This window comes from Mauremys reevesii, linkage group 1, assembly GCF_016161935.1.
Source record: "Mauremys reevesii isolate NIE-2019 linkage group 1, ASM1616193v1, whole genome shotgun sequence".
Lineage (NCBI taxonomy): Eukaryota > Metazoa > Chordata > Testudines > Geoemydidae > Mauremys > Mauremys reevesii.
The window spans coordinates 193,769,824-193,786,684 of record NC_052623.1 but is presented as its reverse complement, the minus strand read 5'-3'; the positions used below and the strand labels follow the sequence as shown (position 1 = coordinate 193,786,684).

At 44.8% G+C, this 16,861-nt stretch overlaps 1 protein-coding gene across 10 annotated transcripts in view; it reads left to right on the top strand.

Annotated features, from left to right (window-relative positions):
* Positions 1–16,861, top strand: part of ARL13B (ADP ribosylation factor like GTPase 13B) — an 85,522-nt gene that overhangs the window by 45,514 nt on the left and 23,147 nt on the right. For all 10 annotated transcript variants that reach the window (XR_005594182.1, XR_005594183.1, XM_039525053.1 and 7 more), the window contains exon 5: positions 12,892–12,997. Coding sequence is in view for 8 of the 10 variants with exons in the window: in XM_039525053.1 (XP_039380987.1) it covers positions 12,892–12,997 (106 nt within the window). In the remaining 2 variants the exon portion in view is untranslated. The remainder of the gene's footprint in view (positions 1–12,891; positions 12,998–16,861) is intronic.

Below are 16,861 nucleotides of genomic sequence, written 5' to 3'. Positions count from 1 at the left end.
TCTGTATGTGTCCCCAAGAATCCCTCAGTGCCAACTGGCAAAGGGTTCAATGTTCTCTAACAGCAACTCCTCTCAGCCCTGACACACTCACTATGCCAACACACTGCTTTCATAGTACAGCGGACCCTTACTAGAACACTTGTCTATATAGCGTGAATTCGCTTATAGCGCAGGGCCGCGCATGGATCCCAAATTTAATTACCTTCACTGGAATCCATGGTAACGCAGTCCCCGTGTTACCGTGAGACTGCACATAGATCCCAAACCCTGCATTCTAGCAAGGGTCCAGTGTATTTATGTGTAAAGAATATCATGTGAGGTAGCAAATGAAAGCTGAGGACATGCTGGTCATTAATATGGTGAAATGTACTGACAGTATATAAGGAACTGTGTGTATGTATATTGACATAATGTTTTAAAAGCCTATAAGAAGAGAGAGTTGACAAACAGGTCTTCTGCCAGACCAAAGCATGTATGTTCAACTATCCCTGTCTCCAGTGTAAATAAAACATTGTAAGGTCAACACAGAGAGCCCTATTTACATATGAAAGTCAACAGGAAAAACAGGTCTGTGGAGAATGTGAAACAAACCAGAGCATGGGAGACACTTTGGAGCCAGCACCCCAGGGAGGAAAGCACAAGGAGTCATTCTGACTCAGGGGACAAAAACAATTGACTTTGGGGTTATAAAAGGAAGGAACCAGGACCCTTCTTTTATCCTGCACTTGAGTAACTAGGCAGTGCAATTACATCCATGAAAACAGGATCTCAACCAACCTGGGTTGAAACACTGCAGAAAAGGCTTAGGTGAGATAAGACTGCTTCAGACAAGATTGTAGCCTAAACTGAGTTTTAGTCTCTGGAAAGCATGTTCTACTTTTGTTTTATTTGTAATCTGTTGCTCTTATTAGCTTTGCTCACTGTCTCTTAAATCTTAAACTTCGTTAATAAACTTATTTGTTTTCACTAGAAATTGATTAAAGTTCTGTGTTACATTAGAGCTGATACTCAGTTGAATCAAACAAGCTTGTGTGTGTATGTTATTCCCTTTGGAGTAGTGAACCTGGTAATGTGAGTTCCAGTCAGAGGGGTTAGACACTACATGGAACAGTCTTCAAGGGAATTCAGGGGTTGGATAGGTGCTATTGTTAACCTACAAAGTAAAGTAGGACTGGCAGAGTCCGGAGGAGAGTGGTTGAGTGAAAGCAGCGTAGTTGTTGCTGTGTCAGTTCCAGGGTATTAGAGAGACAAGATGGGTGAAGTAATATCTTTTACTACTTTTTATTGTTGGTCCAATAAAAGATATTACCTCACCCATCTTATCTTAATTGTTGAAAGGCAATTGGAGTACAGGTGCTGACAATCAGCTACCACAAGAAAGACACTTTCATGAGTAAGGGATAACAAGGTGACTCTCAGTCCTGGGTGTCCTGAGAAAGCATCACATTATACTAAACGCTGCGCTGATACGTTATTTTCAGGGGTGTGTGATTTGGTTTTTTGTTTTGGTTTTTTTGCAGCTTCTTTTATAGTGGCAAAATCCCTAGTGTAGATGCAGTTATACTGCCATAACAGTGCATGTGCAAGTAGAGCTCATTTTGTTTGCCAAACCAACAAAGGCATGCTGGTGTTGGTATAAGTTGCATCTGTGCTTGGAGAGTTTGCTGTGTAGCTCTCTACTGAAAAACCTTTTGTAGTGTAGAACTGGGCTAAGACAGAATTCAATAAGTGAGTGTGTGACTTTCACTTAATTTAAAAAAGTCTTAATTTAAATGGGACACTTTCAACTTAAAAATCATATGTTGTAAACGTTGTTGTACCTATGCACTTAATGTTCTGTGTCACCATTTATGCTCTTTGTTTACCTTCTTTTATGCTTCTCGCACTTGGACAATGAAAGTCAAGTCAGTTGTACTTTTAGGTTTTTAATGCTGCCGTGTTTCAAGCATGTCAGAGGAATGTTGATTTGTTTAAAAACTGTTTTCATTGGAAGCTTAGTGATTCTTTAAATATTTTTCTTAATCGCTAAGATATTGACTCTCATCTTTACGAGGAGATTTCTTTCTTCATCCCATTGTTTATGAGTAAACGAATGTTCAGTCACAATGAAGGAAAAAATTAACAGGAAACCCAATTTAAAATTTAACATTTTAAAGATGTTTGTTAGATGTGTAATGAAAGGTCTCTAGATACCTATGACAGAAAGAGGAGTAGCCACTCAATAATTAGGAAATGACCAATCAGAGATGCAAGTATTCCCTCCCCGCCTCCCCCACCCCCTCCACTCCCGGCTAGAAATGGGCCTTATTGCATGACAAAAGTTTGTGTGTAAAGATAGACCTTGCATGCTCTGAAAGTCAACAGATTTGGGTTATTTTGGAGGAAAGGAAAAAGAGCTGAGGGCTGCTAATGAAGAATACATACCCAGCCAACAATTTCCTTTCTTTCAGAGGAATCCTGTCTGAATGCCTACACCAACTGCAATTAGAATAGTGTGGCAAGAGGAGAGAATTGGTCTGTCATTTAGGGTGTCATGTTAAAACTCCACCTGGAAACCAGTGCAAATCATAGAGCACAGGTGTCATACAACACAGTGCATGCTCAACACTTCATCGACACAACTTTTGTTGTTCAGGGGTGTTAAAAAAACACGCACCCCAAACAAAAGTTTTACCCAATGAAAAGCGCCTATGTGAACAGCGCATTGTCAGCAGAAGCGCTCGCTTGCTGACAAAGCAGCTGCCGCTTGTGAGGGGTGGAAGTTTTTTGTCGTCAGGAGAGCTCTCTCCTGCCAACAAACAGCAGCTACACTGCGTGCCTTTTAGTGGCACAGCCATATCGCTAAAAGCCTCGTAATGTAGCCATAGCCCAAGAGGGCTGTCACATTCTGTACCAGGTTCAGTTCACTTTGAATTAAGATGCAGAAATCAAGAGCACACTGCAGGAATCTAATCTCAGAGTGACAATTGGTGAATCATGGCAGCAAGATGTGTGTGTAAACATATCATAATTTCTGGCCCAGGCATGGATAGGAGATGCTGTGGATCCAGCAGTACTTCCAGACTGAATTCTTGTAACAAATTGTAGATGTACACCCTCAGTTAAGGAAGCATTTGTAATTGTCACCTTATTTCCTGGTTACTTTCCCCAACCTTCCAGCGTCATCTCAGTTTTCTCTTGGATGTAGCTTTAGCTCCTCGTTTATTTCCCAGTCTCTACCAAATCTTGAGTAAGGCATTTAATAGCACTGGCTAGATTGGATAAGAAAGGAATAGAGCTGGGGGTCATTGAGCATGCTGAAAACATTATTGGCTCTATGTATCAATTGAACAAGATGTCGGAGCAAGATGGAGCCCTGTAGAAACTCTCATATGAGAGCAGTTGGTAGCTCTAAATTATTGCTTTTCTGCCCCCTCTGGCATTTCCCCAATGGGAATTAAATTGCCAAATTGCAGCCCCATCTGTCTTTTCTGGGGGTTTGCAAACAAGCCAGCTACACCCTATAATCAATGGCATTGAAGGCAGCTGAGTCTATCAGTAGCTGTATTGCTCTTAATCCCTCACCAGGTGATCTGCCAGTTCTATCTTGTGCAGTCTCAGTAACATAAATAGTTCTGTAGCTAGATGGACAGGGAGAGATGAGGTAACGGGATACTGGGAAAGTTCTCTTGCCATAACCACCACCTGAATAATATTAGCCAGTAATGGAAGATTAGATACTAGATAACTACCAGATTATCAGTGGCAAGTGATGTTTTTTAAGCAATGGTTATACAACAGAACAGCTTCCTTAATAGTTTCCGTGAGTTATGGATTCTTTTGAAAATGAAATAATGACTACGGCTCATTACTTCAGTATTGGGAGCTTTTAGAGTACTTGGATTAACAAAAGTTGGCAATCTGCCCTTAAAGAGGTGCTGACAATTTCTGCCAACAGTGGAGCCAGTTATTAAGCACTGGCCTTCTCCAGTCAGGAATGACATGGGTCCACAGCACTGCTAGTATTTGGACAGAAACTCCAGAAGAAAAAGAGATATGGTGTTTGGCTCCTCAAATGTAACAAACAAACAAATGTAATGTCTTTCCTTTGTGGAGATGACAGTTGTTGATTTTGTTCAAAAAGTCAAATAAAAGTTTCATCACAATGGGAGAATTATGAAAGATGTTTTGATGGTGCTCATTTCAAAATATAATTTTAATTAAATATATTAAGGAAAGGGGAGTGTAATTTTCAGATTCTTGCTGCTATGCAGTGTTCTTTGCTGTTGCTGATTTTCTATTTAGTATAGAATCATAGCAGTTACAGAAAGTTCAAAATAACATTACTTTGATTTATGCTTGTATTCCAAAATGTTCTGCATCATCTCCAAGCACAGTAGATAGTAACGGTTTTCTCACTGAAAGATAATCACTTTCAGGAGGAGGAAAATAACGCCAGGGAAATACGTTGCTTAATAGCAATCTCACAGTTCAAAGAGGTTTGCCAAGGAGCAGTATTGCCATGGTGGAAGGTTTCAAGAATTATTAGTTTTTAATTAAAACAGGTAGAGGGAGAGAAAATGCCATATTGTGTTGCCACCGATCTTTTAATAGCAGTGTGGTTGCTGAGAGAACTATTCATTGTATTGAGGTCATCAGACTATTTGTTTAATCCTTTTGGAACCAGAGGCATTCAAGAAAAGCTAAATAAGTGGTTGGGTTTTTTTTAAAAGATTTGCCATTTTAACATGTTAAAGTCACACTAAATAACCTAGGAAATCTTCCAACATTACAATTTTAAAACCATCAGTGAATTTGTGTGCCTTGTGTTGTTTCTTGTTTTACAGAGGATAGTTTGGATTACATCTGCCTCTTTGCATTTGTTTTTTTAGTAAGCAATAATCTATTTGTGTGACTGCAGGCTCCTCAGAAAACTATCAAACAGCTGATTGCATGTTCATCTTAGTTATGGATCTGGAAAAAGACTACTTAGAAAAAGGTCTCTTCAATAAATTCTTGTTCTGAAACATTTAAAATTAGGGTTATTTGCAAAGCTCAGAGTAAATGTTCTAGCATGCTTCTCTGCATATTGTTTCACTCCGATACAATTATGGTAGAACTGAGAAAAGTACATCACGTTATATAATGTTAAAATGTTCAAGAAGTTCTAGAATATGTGTATTGGGAAGATGGACACACATTGACATGGAATGATGACACATTTAATGGAGGAAAGTGGTGGGTTAATGCGGTAAAACTAAACCAAGCTTTTGGAGAAAGATGATAGGTATAGGCTGGTAAAGTAGATACTTGTAGTCTATAGTCACACAAGCTGATTTCAAGAGAAGTGAAATACTTCCAAAAGAGAGTTTGGCCTTTAAATAGTTTAAAAAATGGACAGGTTGCTGGGAACAGGAGTAAGACACTAAAACAACAAGGGGACCAGGGCGGGGGTGGGACATGCAGAGTCTGTTACTTACTTGGTTTCTAGGGTCTTCCGGCAGTTTTGGAGTATTTTCCAAAAGGTTCTGCTCATGAAAATATTACAAGTGCTTTTGGTTGTAAAAGGGGCCTTGACTAAAGCTGTATGACTAGTGATTCCTAAACAGGATTTGGTCTTTCAGTGCGGTGGTCATCATCTTTCTATGCAAATATATTTGTATCTTCCTCTCTGCTGCCCTGTATGCATAGAACATCCTCCTTGAGTTGATCCTTAAGGCCTTAGATATGAGGTATGTCTTTTCCCTGTCTCATAACATAAGAACAAAGGGACCTTCAATGAAACTAAAAGGTGGAAAATTCAAACCTGCTGTAAGGAAATACTTTTTCCACATCTCTGATTAGACTGCTGAACTCTGTGCAACAATATCCTGTGACAATGACTGAGCAAGATTCAAAGTGGGAGTGGATGTTCATATAGATAACAAGATTATTCAGAGTTATAACAGTGACTGGTAACAAAAAGAGAATTAGAATGGAGATAAAATGTCATTTTCAGGTTGTAAACGCCAATCTCTATTAGAGAAAAGACCAAGACCTACATGTGGGCTCATTATCTTGCCTCTGCTTAGTGTGGGGTTTCTTGCATCTTCCCTGCAGCATCTGGTGTTGGCCAGTCTTAAAAAACAGGATATTTGATTATATGAATCATGTCTGATCCAGTATGACAATTCATAGAATCATAGAATTTAAGATCAGAAGGGACCATTATGATCATCTAGTCTGACCTTCAGCTGTTGAAGTCCCCAAATCCTGGTTTAAAGACTTCAGGGCCACTGCCAATCTACCCTGGATGGCGATCAGCTGAACCCGAGCATGCGGGCAAGACTCTCAGCCAGACACTCAGGAAAAGACTTTCAATATCCCAACATTGACGTTATTGACCTATTGACTAAATAGTGTTATCCTATCAAACCATTCCCTCCATAAACTTATCATTTATATCCATTTGTTCGTGTCCACATTAGTACTGAGCTGAAATAATTCCTCTCCCTCCTGGTATTTATCCCTCTGATATATTTAAAGTGAGCAATCATATCTCCTCTCAACCTTCTTTTGGTTAAGGAAAACAAACCAAGCTCCTCAAGTCTCTTTTCATACGACAGGCTTTCCATTCCTCGGATCATTCTAGTGTCCCTTCTTTGTACAGTTTGAATTCATCCTTCTTAAACATGGGAGACCAAAACTGCACACAGTACTCCAAATGAGGTCTCATCACATTGCCGACTCATAGTCATCCTCGATCAACCAGGACTCCAATTCCTATATACCTTCTCCTCTGTCTCTCTTGCAAGCCTACCTTTGCTGCAATGTCTATAAGAAATTGGCCAACTTGATGGCACCTTATCGAGAGTAATAGTTGCTTTGTCAATTGTATACTTTTGATTGTATGCCTTCCTCCCCCCTACACACACACTTCGGGTATCACATGTATTTTGGGCCCCAGATTCTACAAACACCTTCATGCAGACACAGGGTTCTGTCAACGTGGAGCAGCCTGCAGGATTGAGACTAAGGGTATGCCTGCACTACGAAATTAGGTTGATTTTATAGAAGTCAGTTTTTTAGAAATTGATTTTATACAGTCAGTTGTGTGTGTCCCCACTAAGCACATTAAGTCGGCGGAGTGTGTCCACAGTTCCCGCAGTCTCCGCCGCCCATTGGAATTCTGGGTTGAGCTCCCAATGCCTGATGGGGCAAAAACATTGTCGCAGGTGGTTCTGGGTACATGTCGTCAGGTCCCCCTCCCTCTGTGAAAGCAATGGCAAAAAATCGTTTCTCGCCTTATTTCCTGGGTTACCCATGCACACGACAGACCACGGCAAGCATGGAGCCCACTCAGCTCACCGTCACCGTATGTCTCTTGGGTGCTGCTGACAAACGCGGTACTGCATTGCCACGCAGCAGCAGCAGCTCCTTGCCTTTGCAAGTTCGCAAGGCGGTTAGTAGTCGTACTGCACTGTCTGCCGCCGTCTCCTGGTTGCTCCTGGCCGACTTTGGTGAGGTCGGTCGGGGGCGCCTGGGCAGACATGGGTGCTCCTGGCCGACCTCGGTGACAAAAATGGGAATGACTCCATGTCATTCTCTTCTTTAATTTTAATCTAATGGAGATTCAGTCCTGGCTGGAATATCATGCCAGCTGGAGACTTCTGCCTCAGGCTGCTCTCCCAGCTGGCAGCACTGCGTGGTCGCACTTACCCCAGCCTATCCCTTGCTCCCATGGCTCATGAAGCCTGGACAGTAGTAAGGAGCAGTTAAACTATAGGCTGAACAAGTGCAGAATGGTGGTAGAATGTGCCTTTGGGTATTTAAAAACTCGCGGGCACTGTTTGCTGACTAGGCTGTTTGCGATTAGATTAGAAGAGCACAGCAAGGTACGCTGTGCATCACAGAGGCTTTGAAACCCAGTTTCATGACTGGCCAGGCTTCGGTGTGACAGTTGTGTGTGTTTCTCCTTGATGCAAACCTTCCCCCTTTGTTGATTTTAATTCCCTGGAAGCCAACCCTGTAAGCCATGTCATGAGTCACCTCTCCCTCTGTGAGAGCAACGGCAGACATTCGTTTTGCGCCTTTTTTCCGCAGACGACATACCACAGCAAGCATGGAGTCCGCTCAGATCACCACGGCAGTTATGAGCACTGTAAACACCACGCGCATTATCCTGCAGTATATGCAGCACCAGAAACTTCAGAAGCAGGCGAGGAGGTGACGACAGCACCGTGACGAGAGCGATGAGGACATGGACACAGAGTTCTCTCAAAGCACGGGCCCTGGCCATTTGGACATCATGGTGCTAATGGGGCAGGTTCATGCCATGGAACGCCAATTCTGGGCCCAGGAAACAAGCACAGACTGGTGGGACTGCATAGTGTTGCAGGTTTGAGATGATTCCTAGTGGCTGCGAAACTTTTGCATGCGTAAGGGCACTGTCATGGAACTTTGTGACTTGCTTTCTCCTGCCCTGAAGCGCAAGAATACCAAGATGAGAGCAGCCCTCACAGTTCACAAGCGAATGGCAATAGCCCTCTGGAAGCTTGCAACACCAGACAGCTACTGGTCAGTCGGGAATCAATTTGGAGTGGGCAAATCTACTGTGGGTGCTGCTGTGATCCAAGTAGCCAATGCGATCACTGAGCTGCTGCTATCAAAGGTAATGCTTCTGGGAAATGTGCAGGTCATAGTGGATGGCTTTGCTGCAATGGGATTCCCTAACTGTGGTGGAGCAATAGAACGCATATCCCTATCTTGGGACCGGACCACCAAGGTAGCCAGTACGTAAACCGAAAGGGGTACTTTTCAATGGTGCTGCAAGCACTGGTGGATCTCAGGGACGTTTCACCAACATCAACATGGGATGGCCGGGAGAGGTACATGATGCTCGCATCTTTAGGAACTCCCGTCTGTGTGAACGGCTGCAGCAAGGGACTTACTTTCCAGACCAGAAAATAACCGTTGGGGATGTTGAAATGCCTATAGTTATCCTTGGGGACCCAGCCTACCCCTTAATGCCATGGCTCATGAAGCTGTACATAGGCACTCTGGACAGAAGTCAGGAGCTGTTCAACTATAGGCTGAGCAAGTGGTGGTAGAATGTGCATTTGGACGTTTAAAAGCGTGCTGGCGCAGTTTACTGACTCGGTTAGATCTCAGTGAAACCAATATTCCCATCATTAATACTGCTTGCTGTGTGCACCACAATATCTGTGAGAGTAAGAGGGAGACGTTTATGGCAGGGTGGGAGGTTGAGGCAAATCGCCTGGACGCTGATTATGCGCAGACAGATGCCAGGTTGGTTAGAAGAGCACAGCAGGGCGCACTGCGCATCAGAGAAGCTTTGAAAACCAGTTTCATGACTGGCCAGACTACAGTGTGAAAGTTCTGTTTGTTTCTCCTTGATGAAAACCCTCTCCCTTAGTTCACTCTACAGGTCTGTTGCATCTTATGCTGGGGTTACGTTATGCATTCAGCGCGTAAAGCAGAAATCGCGTATAGTCAAAATTACATTGAGTGTAATGGCAGGCGGAATTGTCCGCACTACAAGTACAGTATTAAAATTGTTATTTTTTATTTTTTTTGTTTTTTGTTTTGTTTTTGCCGACCGCGTGAAGCTGAAATTGCGCATGTTAAATGTGCGTAAGATGCGACAAACCTGTACTTCCCTGTAAGCCAACTGCCTTTCCCCCTTTGATCTCCGCTTGCAGAGGCAATAAAGTTATTGTTGTTTCAAATTCATGCATTCTTTATTAATTTGTCACACAAATGGAGGGATAACTGCCAAGGTAGCTTGGGGGTGGAGGGGAGGAGTGGGGGAGGAGGGAAGCACCGAGTGGGGTGGCGGAGAAGGGGAGAAGGGAAGGACAAGGTCACACTGCACTTCAAAACTTACTGAATGCCAGCTTTCTGTTGCTTGGGCAGTCCTCTGGGGTGGAGTGGTTGGGTGGCCAGAGCGCCCCCCCCCCCACCGCGTTCTTGGGCGTCTGGTGGAGGAGGCTATGGAACTTGGGGAGGAGGGCAGTTGGTTACACAGGGGCTGCAGCGGCGGTCTGTGCTCCTGCTGCCTTTCCTGCACCTCAACAATATTCCGAAGAATATCAATTTGATCCTCCAGTAGCCTAAGCATTGCTTCCTGCCTCCTCTCATCATGCTGATGCCACCGATCATCTTGATCCCGCCATTTCTCCTCTTGCTCCCGCCACCAGTCCTCATGTTCGTTTTGTGCTTTCCTGCACTCTGACAGTGTCTGCCTCCAGGCATTCTACTGGGCTCTTTCAGTGTGGGAGGACAGCATGAGCTCGGAGAACATTTTGTCGCGAGTGCTTTTTTTGCCTTCTAATCTTCGCTAGCCTCTGGGACGGAGATGATACGGGGAGCATTGAAACATTTGCAGCTGCGGGAGGGAAAAAAAAAAGGGAGAGTAGTATTTAAAGAGACACATTTTAGAGAACAATGGGTAGACTCTTTCATGGTGAACCAAGCAGTTAACATTACATAGCACGTGTGCTTTCTTTACAAGTTTGCATTTTGCCTCTTATATTGAGGGCCTGCCGGTTTGGTGTGAGAGATCACACATGCAGGGCTGGCAGGCAACACAATTTGGCTTGCAGTCAGCCATGGTAAGCCACAGTCTTTTGGCTTCTTTAACCTTCATAACATGTGGGAATGGTTTCAAACAGCAGCGCCCTCATTTCCCATACCAAGCACTTATTAGTTTGGCCATTTAAAATGGGTTGGCCATTTAAAAGGAGGGGCTGCAATTTTCGGGTTAATGTGCAGCACAAACCCAACTAACCCCCTTTCTCCCCCCCACACCCAATTCTCTGGGATGATCGCTTCACCCCTCCCCCCACTGCATGGCTAACAGCGGGGATGATTTCTGTTCAGCCACAGGCAAACAGCCCAGCAGGATGTCCCCTTAATAAAATTCCCCTATTTCAACCAGGTGACCCTGGGAGTACATCCAGGAAAGCTTCACTGAGCTGTGCCTGGAGGATTTCCACTCCATCCCCATACATGTTAACAGACTTTTCCAGTAGCTGTACTGGCCGCCAATGCATCCCAAGTCTTCAGGGCAAATTAATCAGTAAACACACTTGCTTTTAAACCATGTATTATATTTACAAAGGTACAGTCACCAGAGGTCCCTTCTCATCCTTCAAGGTCCGGGGGCACACCTTGGGTGGATTGGGAGGGTACTGGCTCCAGGGTGATGAACGGTTCTTGGCTGTCGGGGAAAACGGTTTCTCCGCTTGCTTGCTGTACACTGTCTTCAATCTCCTTCTCATCATCTTCCTCACCCCCAAAATCCGCATCCCTGTTGCGTGAGAATCCATTGACGGAGTCCACACACAGGGCTGGGGTAGTTGTAGGGGCACCCCCCTAGAATGTCATGCAGCTCATTGTAGAAGCGCCATGTCTGGGGCTCTGACCCGGAGCGGCCGTTTGCCTCCCTGATTCTTTGGTAGGCTTGCCTGAGAATTAAGTTTCACGCAGCACTGCTGTGTGTCTCTGTTATAGCCTCTGTCCTTCATGCCCTTGGAGATTTTTTTCAAATATTCGGCATTTCGTCTTTTGGAACGGAGTTCTGATAGCACAGATTTGTCTCCCCATACAGCGATCAGATCCAGTACCTCCCATTCGGTCCATGCTGGAGCTCTTTTGCGATTCTGGGGCTCCGTGGTCACCTGTGCTGATCAGCTCTGTGTGGTTACCTGTGCTGATCAGCTCGCCATGCTGGCCAAACAGGAATGAAATTCAAAAGTTTGCAGGGCTTTTCCTGTCTACCTGGCCAGTGCATCTGAGTTGAGAGTGCTGTCCAGAGCGGTCACAATGGAGCACTCTGGGATAGCTCCCGGAGGCCAATACCATCGAATTGTGTCCACACTACCCCAAATTCGACCCAGCAGGGTCGATTTCAGCACTAATCCCCTCGTCGGGGAGGAGTACAGAAATAGATTTTAAGAGCCCTTTCAGTCAACAAAAATGGCTTCTTTGTGTGGATGGGTGCAGGGTTAAAACGATCTAACACTGCTATATTTGACCCAAACTCATAGTGTAGACTAGGGCTAAGATTGTATACTCTCTTTGGAGAAAGGACTGCCTTTCTTTGTACAGCTTCTAGCACAGTAGAACCCCAGTCCAGACAAGGGTAGCTGGGTACTGCTGTAATACAACTATAATTCCTATTAATAGTTATGAATCTCTAGAGTCCTATTAGTTTTCTTCCACTGAAGAAGTAAGAGTTGGAGCTATCCCCGACTGACTGCAATCATCTAGATTTCAAGCCACGGGTCTTCAGTAGGTGGAACACTGGAGAGCAAGAGGACCTGGGATGGTCTCAAGCATGAAGCAGCATGATCTAGAGCAGTGTTTCTCAACGACCAGTTTGTGGACCGGCACGGGTCCCTGAGATCTCCCTGACACAGTTTAGGGAGCCAGCAAGTCAGTTGCTAGTATCAAAATGATAGATGAGCATTGATCTAGATTCTAGAGGAATGAGGATGGGAGTAGGACTCAGGAAGTCCTGAGTTCTAATACAGAGACTGCCACAGATTTTTCTGTGTGGCCTTGAATAAATCGCTTCATCCCTCAGCCTGTTTACCTGTTTGTAACCGAACTCATGGGTGCATTGTGTGGATTGATATTTGTGTAGTTCTTTGAAAGTTTAAAATGTATGGAATAATAGCTGCTTTTTTATTGAGTAGATAAGGACACCAGAAACATAATTTTTAGACGAGTAGCAAGCTAGATTTTGCTACTTTCCCTCTTTCCTCCTTCCATCCATCCCAAATTAGTCTGAAATATATATTTATAGTTTGTTATCTGAACTGGCCTCTAACCTGCTTGACTCTAGTTGTGGATCAGAGTGGTAAGTATCTTTATTTGCCTTCTCACTTTTGGTCATCTTTTCTATAGGCTGGCAAATAAGCAGGACCGAGAAGGAGCATTGGCAGAAGCAGATGTAATTGAGTGCTTATCGCTGGAAAAGCTTGTCAATGAGCATAAATGTCTGTGTCAGATTGTAAGTATATCTTACTGTGGTTGATTTATTTGTATAAATATAATGCTTAAGAAAGGTGATAATGTGGTCCTATAATCCGAGCAAAGATACAGCATGTGGTCTGCAGTACAATCAATTCCAGGTCTCACCCTGCCTTCGTGCCTTTTGCCTGTCCAGGAGGAATCCTTCCTAGTGCCCCATCTGTACATGGTGTCAGGCTGTGTTTGCTGAACCAGTTTGAAATCATATTAAAGTGATTCATGCTAACTTGGTTTAAAGATTGTTTGGTCAGACAGTATTGTTAGAGCCAAACCTTGTTAAAAACAGAAGAGGAAACTGGGTTCTGACCTTGGATTCTTATTAGGCTTTAAACATAGTTTTCAAATAAGATTTTGGCCCCATATTTGTTCTCTAGCCTAACCTTTTTTAAACGGAGTTACTATCTGACAAGCTGGATCTTTTTGTGAAACAAATAGGGAACGGGGTTGGTCTTAGTCCACTTTTCCAGTAAAGAAGCGTTCACAAAGTAATTAATCACAGCCAAGGCCAACTGGCTATCTCAAATATAACTAGTGTCTCAAATTTACCATGTCTCCACGTTAGGGCTCAAACTGTGTGTTTTCAAAACAGGGCTTCAAAAGCTGAACAGATGTTATCCATTGAACATGAGCTAGCAAATGTTGATCACTATCTAGTGTGACATCAAAACATCAAGGGCCATTGGTTTGAATTCCACTACCAATCCATGTAGGCCTACCTAGTTGTATGTTTTCTTTCTGTGATCCTTTTTGATCAGAGTAGGATAACCTGTAGTTGAGTTGATTTCCTGCTCTTCCCCCCAACCCACCCACATTGCCAAATTGTATCATTAGTTTTAAAGTGGAAACAAAAGCATTATAAAGTAAAATTACTTTAGCTTTAAAGCTAATGGCAGTCAGATTCTTAATGAGTTACATATTGTTACAAGAAGTTGCAGTTCATGACTGCATATTTTTTGGATTTAGCGTCAAGATCACTTGATGTAATGAGGATTTGACTTTGAAACACTAGCTTTGATAGTGTGAAGTCTTTTTCACATAAGTAAATATTTGTAGGGAAGATATTTCCAAGTGATTCACTGCACTGCTATAATCTCTCCAAGAATGAGATCTTCCACCCCATTCACTTTTCTCTCTAGATTGTCATCCTTCAGTTTATTGTCTGGCTTATATATTTGGTGCTCTCATGCAAAGCAGTTCTATCCATGCTTCAGCTTTGATCTACAGCAGGCAGCTTCGCCATGCTCTTCCAGAATCTAAGGCCTGGTCTACACTACAGAGTTAGTTGACATAAGGCAGCTTATATTGAACTAACTCTGTAAGGATCCACACTAAAATGTTGCTCCCGCCAATGTAAGCTGCTCGCTATACCAAGTTAATAACTCCATCTCCACAAGAGGCATAATGTTAAGTCGATGTAGTTAGGTCGACGCAGTGTCCATGTAGATACTGTTGCTTACATTGCCTATTGCTGCCTGAGGCTGACAGCTGGAGCCCTGCTGTTGCCTCCTGGTGAGGGATTTAGGGGAGGAGAGCCAAAGCTTGGACAGCAGGGCTAAGGCAGTCAGCCCCAGGCGGCAAGTGCTCCACAATGCTCCCACACTGTCAGTTAAATTGGTGCAAGTGCTCCGGTAAGGATGTACACTGCCATCAGAAGGAGCATAATGTGGACATTAAATATCAAATTAATTACTGCAGTGGTGATACTTTGACTTAACTTAAGTCGACTTCATTTTGTAGTGTAGACATGCTCTCCAGAGAAAATTCTGATAACAAAAATTAGTAAAGAGTGGAAAGGCAAAAAAAAAAAAAAATCACTAATTTTGCCAGATACAGTTGCATTTGAATGGCTCATGTAGCAGGACATGCAAATGCAGAGAACTCACTACATATCCTGAAGAACTAGAAGTTGGATTTCTTCTCCTTTTGTCTCTAGGAAGTCTGAGACTTAGCCTAGACATTTTATCTTGGCTCAGAAGGGCTTTCCCCTCACTCAAGGGATAATTCCCAACCTGTCTCCAAAATGTATTCAGTAAAGAATGGATAGAGTGTATGACTGGATAAAAAAGCTTTGTTTCCTAGCAACATAAGAATTGCAATACTGGATCAGACCTGGAGTCCATCCTAGACCCTTACTCCTTTCAGTTAGAGGTGATGACTGTGAAATCTATGATTAAATGTAAAATGCCTGTTTCAGTTTGACTGCTCTCCAGAGTCATGAAATGAGTGCAGTGTCTCACTGTTCTGTCTGGTGCAGGCTTTTTCATTTGTAGAACTTTGACAGTATTGTAGGAGGACTGCGTATATCTTACTACATAGATCAGGGGTGGGCAAACTTGTTGGCCCAAGGGCCACATCATGGTGGGGAAATTGCATGCAGGGCCATGAATGTAGGGCTGGGCAGGGGGTTGGGGTGTGGGAGGGGGTGCGGTGTGCAGGAAGGGGCTCAGGGCAAGGGGTTGGGGTGCGGGAGGGGACTCGGCAGGAGGTTGGGGGCTCAGGGCAGGGGGTAGGAGTGCAGGAGGGGTGCGGCAGGGGGCTCAGGGCAGGGAGTGGCAGCAGCTCCCTGCCTGCCCTGGCCCTGCACTACTCTTGGAAGGCACCACATCCCTGTGGCCCCTGGAGGGGGGGGGGCAGAGGGCTCCGCACGCTGCCCTCACCTGTGGGTACCTCCCCCGAAGCTCCCATTGGCCATGGTTCCCCATTCCCAGCCAATGGGAGCTGCGGGGACAGTGCCTGCAGGCGAAGGCAGCGCACGGAGCCCTCTGCACCGGGGGCTGCAGGGACGTGTGGTGCTGGCCGCTTCCGGGAGCGGCGTGGGGCCCACAGCATCATGGGAGTGGCGATCCTGTGAGCCATAGTTTGCCCACCCCTGATATAGGTGGTTTGCACTCTACATTTGGAGCATAAGAAAGCAAAGGAAAACAGGGTCTTTAGGAAACTTCTAAGACAGCACAAGCCCTGACTGTTCACAGGTCTGTACACATGCTAGAGACAATTGCTGGAGGAATACCTATGCCAAGGACACTCTCTAAAATCATTAACAAAATGTTTTGTAAAGATCTGAAAAAGTACTGTAACCTCTTTCTCAATACTCTAAAGTGGTCTAAGCCAGTGGTCCCCAAACTTTTTCTGTCGTCCCTGCCACTTACCAGTGTTCCCTCTAATTTTTTACATCCATGTATGGAATGAATTTTGTTATGTGCACCAGTATGGAGGTGATATGTGATGGGTGGGGCCCAGGGGTTTGGAGTGTGGAAGATGGCTCAGGGCTGGGGCAGAGGGTTGTGGTGTGTGGGGGGAGGGCTCTGGCTGGGGGTGCAAGCTCTGGGGTGTGGCTGGGGATGAGGGGTTTGGGATGCAGGCCGCCTGGGGTTGCGGCAGGGAGAGAGGACTCCCCCACAGCCCTCTTTCGCCGCAGCAGCTTGGGGCCAGGTGAGAGGCACCTCCCCGCAGCCATGTTATCTCCGGTGGGGCGGGGCAGGGCGGGGCTGAACTGGGCTGAGGAGAGGGGCGCCTCTCCCTGGCTGTGGCAGCTCTGGTGGGGCTGTGCTGGGCCAGGCCAGAGAAGGGGCTCCTCTCCCCGCCTGCGTGGCCCTTGATAGCCGGCTGCGTGGCTTAGAGGGAACTTAGCCCCTTACCCGCAATGGAACTTGTCTGTGTCCCCCACCCAGAACCGCGGTCAGGAGCTGCTGAGAGCAGGGGCTAGGGGCACGATATCCTGAAATGATATTGTGCCTGTTTTTTCAGAAGTACTGAGGCCCATAGCACTTACTGAAGTCAGCGAGAGCTGCAGGTACTCAGCATTTCTGAAAATCGGGCCCTTAATGTCTCAATTTAAAACTCT